Source organism: Ascaphus truei, unplaced genomic scaffold (assembly GCF_040206685.1).
Source record: "Ascaphus truei isolate aAscTru1 unplaced genomic scaffold, aAscTru1.hap1 HAP1_SCAFFOLD_3175, whole genome shotgun sequence".
NCBI classification, from domain to species: Eukaryota; Metazoa; Chordata; class Amphibia; order Anura; family Ascaphidae; genus Ascaphus; species Ascaphus truei.
This window is the reverse complement of record NW_027456153.1, coordinates 1-2,500: the sequence shown is the minus strand read 5'-3', so window position 1 is coordinate 2,500 and position 2,500 is coordinate 1. Positions and strand designations below refer to the sequence as shown.

Sequence of the window (2,500 nt, the reverse complement as noted above, 5' to 3'; positions counted from 1 at the left end):
TATATCTCAGTATAACTCAGAATAGAACCGGATTCAGTGGCAGTGCTAGTACAAAATACCCCAACATACTGCACCAGAGGGGACAATAAAACCGCTACATCTGTATATTTTTTATGCTACTTTTATTTCCTAGAGAAACCACAATCAGGAGCCTGTGTATCCCGGACTTCCCTGAGCCTGCGGACCTGTTCTGGAAGTACCTGGATCTTTCTACATTCCTCCTCCTGTATCTGTTGCCCCTTCTCATCATTACGATCACGTACAGCCGCCTGGCCAAGAAGCTGTGGATGAGGAATGCCATTGGGGACATCACCACGGAGCAGTACATTACCCATCGCAAGAACAAGAAGAAGAGCATTAAGATGCTGGTCTTGGTGGTGGTGGTTTTTGCGGTCTGTTGGTTTCCATTAAATTGTTATGTGGTCCTCATCTCCAGCTTGGGCATCAAGACCAAAAATGCCCTTTACTTTGCTCTCCACTGGTTCGCCATGAGCAGTACCTGCTATAACCCATTTATCTACTGCTGGCTGAACGAGAGCTTCCGCCTGGAGCTTAAGTCTCTGCTCAGCATGTGCCAGAAAGTCACTCACTCCCAGGACAATGTCCTTCCACCTGTTATCTTGCCCTACCGAGAAGCCTGGGAGGAGCAGGCCAGCTTCAAGGAAGGTCCATCCTCACAGAGCATCAGGTCCACCACCAACGTGCAGACAGTTAACACTGACCTGTAAAATACTGGGGTGGTAATGCTCTCCGAGACACTTTTACACAGGAAGGAGGTCAGTAAGACAATGTGAATGTTGGGTTTAATGCAGGGGTGGCAATATCCAGTCCTCAAGGGCCACCAAGAGGTCAGGTTTTGAGGATACCCCTACTTCAGCACAGGTGGGTCAATCATTATGTCTGAGCCACCTTTGCTGAAGCAAGTATATCCTGAAACCCTGACCTGTTGGTGGCCCTTGAGGACTGGAGATGGGTACCCATGGTTTAATGGATGGCGCCCTCTCACACGCAGAGGGGTGTTTCTTCTGTACGGACTATACATGGAACATTACAGCAATTCCCTCAGAATAGAACCAGGTTTTTCTTCTATTTGTAAGGAGAGAACCGGATAGAGTCGGCTCCAGGACGAGACGGTCTAAAAAAGAGAATTGCAAATAGCGCAGTGACTTTTCTCAAGAGATTCCCCAAAATGAAACTTAATGTGGTACATAGAACGTTAACTTTGCTGACTTGCACTGTTCCTGAGGACAAATCTGGAAATAAGCTTCAGTTTTACATCTCACACGTTCAGAGGACTCTGCATTTGCCAATAAAGATTTCATAGCAACATAGTTGTTAAAGTTGGAAATATAGACAAGTCCATAGAGTCCAACCTTTCTCTAACCTCTTACAGGTGAGATACTGAGGCTGAATACACAGATCCATATTACTAAGCAGCTCGGTGCAATAAGATGCCTTCCAGCACTCAAAGACATTGTATACTTATAGGAGGTTCTCTATTGCAGGGGTGTGCAAATTGGGGGGAGCCAGATTTTCTGGGGTGTGGGGGGTGCGGCGGTTACAGAGGTCCCGCCATCATCCCAAATCATTTCAATTAAATGCCGTGGGACCGTGCGAGGCCTCTGTAACTCACCTACCTTGGCTGCCAGCGATGCATCGTCATGACAATGCGGCGTCAACTGACGTTACCATGGCAACATGACCTGCAGGTGGGGAAGGGGGGGTGACAGCATGCAGGGGGGGCAGGGGGGAAGGTTTGCGCACACCTGCTCTATTGCATTGCCCCGCTTAACAAGAGGAATTCTCAAATGGATTCAATAACTCACTGACAGATAAAGTGATTGGATCAGGACTTCACAAGAACCCACATGGGTCAATGAAGGCAGTCTCAAAGGAAAACCCATTCATCTTAAATGTTTAAAAATGCTGTCCTGTTTATTAGGACCAGACAAATCCATTGACCCTTTACCCTTGTTTCATATTACACCGATATAAAATGACCACAATTGTGCATCTTATAAAAAGTTCTTTAGAACAGAATTCTGGTCAATACAACTTCGGGATAATTGCAACATTATTTTAATCATTACAACAGTTTGATACAGACAGGAGCTTTCTGTATTTGTAATGTTTACCCTCGGGCTTTTTGCAGACGTCTGTGGCAGGGCAGTGGTCAGGGATAACAGATCATCCATTTTTCTGCAAGCTGCATAGCCAATCTTATACTATATTAGTGAAAGCACTGTATGTTTGCCTGCCTGGATGTCCGGTGTCCCTAGCGGCAATCTCATTGGTCCCTTGGGCCGCCCGCCCCCGCACACCTCTCATTGGCCTCACACACTCACACCACCCCCTTGGCCCGCCCCCCACACCTCTCATTGGACTGAGGCGGAGTGACACACACACACACATCACTATACACACACACACACACATCACTATACACACACACACACATCACTATACACACACACATCACTAAACACACACATCCACATCA

General features: G+C 46.9%; 1 protein-coding gene across 1 annotated transcript in view; it reads left to right on the top strand.

Moving 5' to 3' along the window:
* LOC142483302 (G-protein coupled receptor 83-like) overlaps positions 1-773 on the top strand; it is a 19,502-nt gene extending 18,729 nt beyond the window's left edge. The window contains exon 4 of the mRNA XM_075583405.1: positions 134-773. Coding sequence (XP_075439520.1) covers positions 134-728 — 595 coding nt within the window. The 3' untranslated portion in view covers positions 729-773. The remainder of the gene's footprint in view (positions 1-133) is intronic.
* The last annotated feature ends 1,727 nt before the right edge of the window (positions 774-2,500 follow it).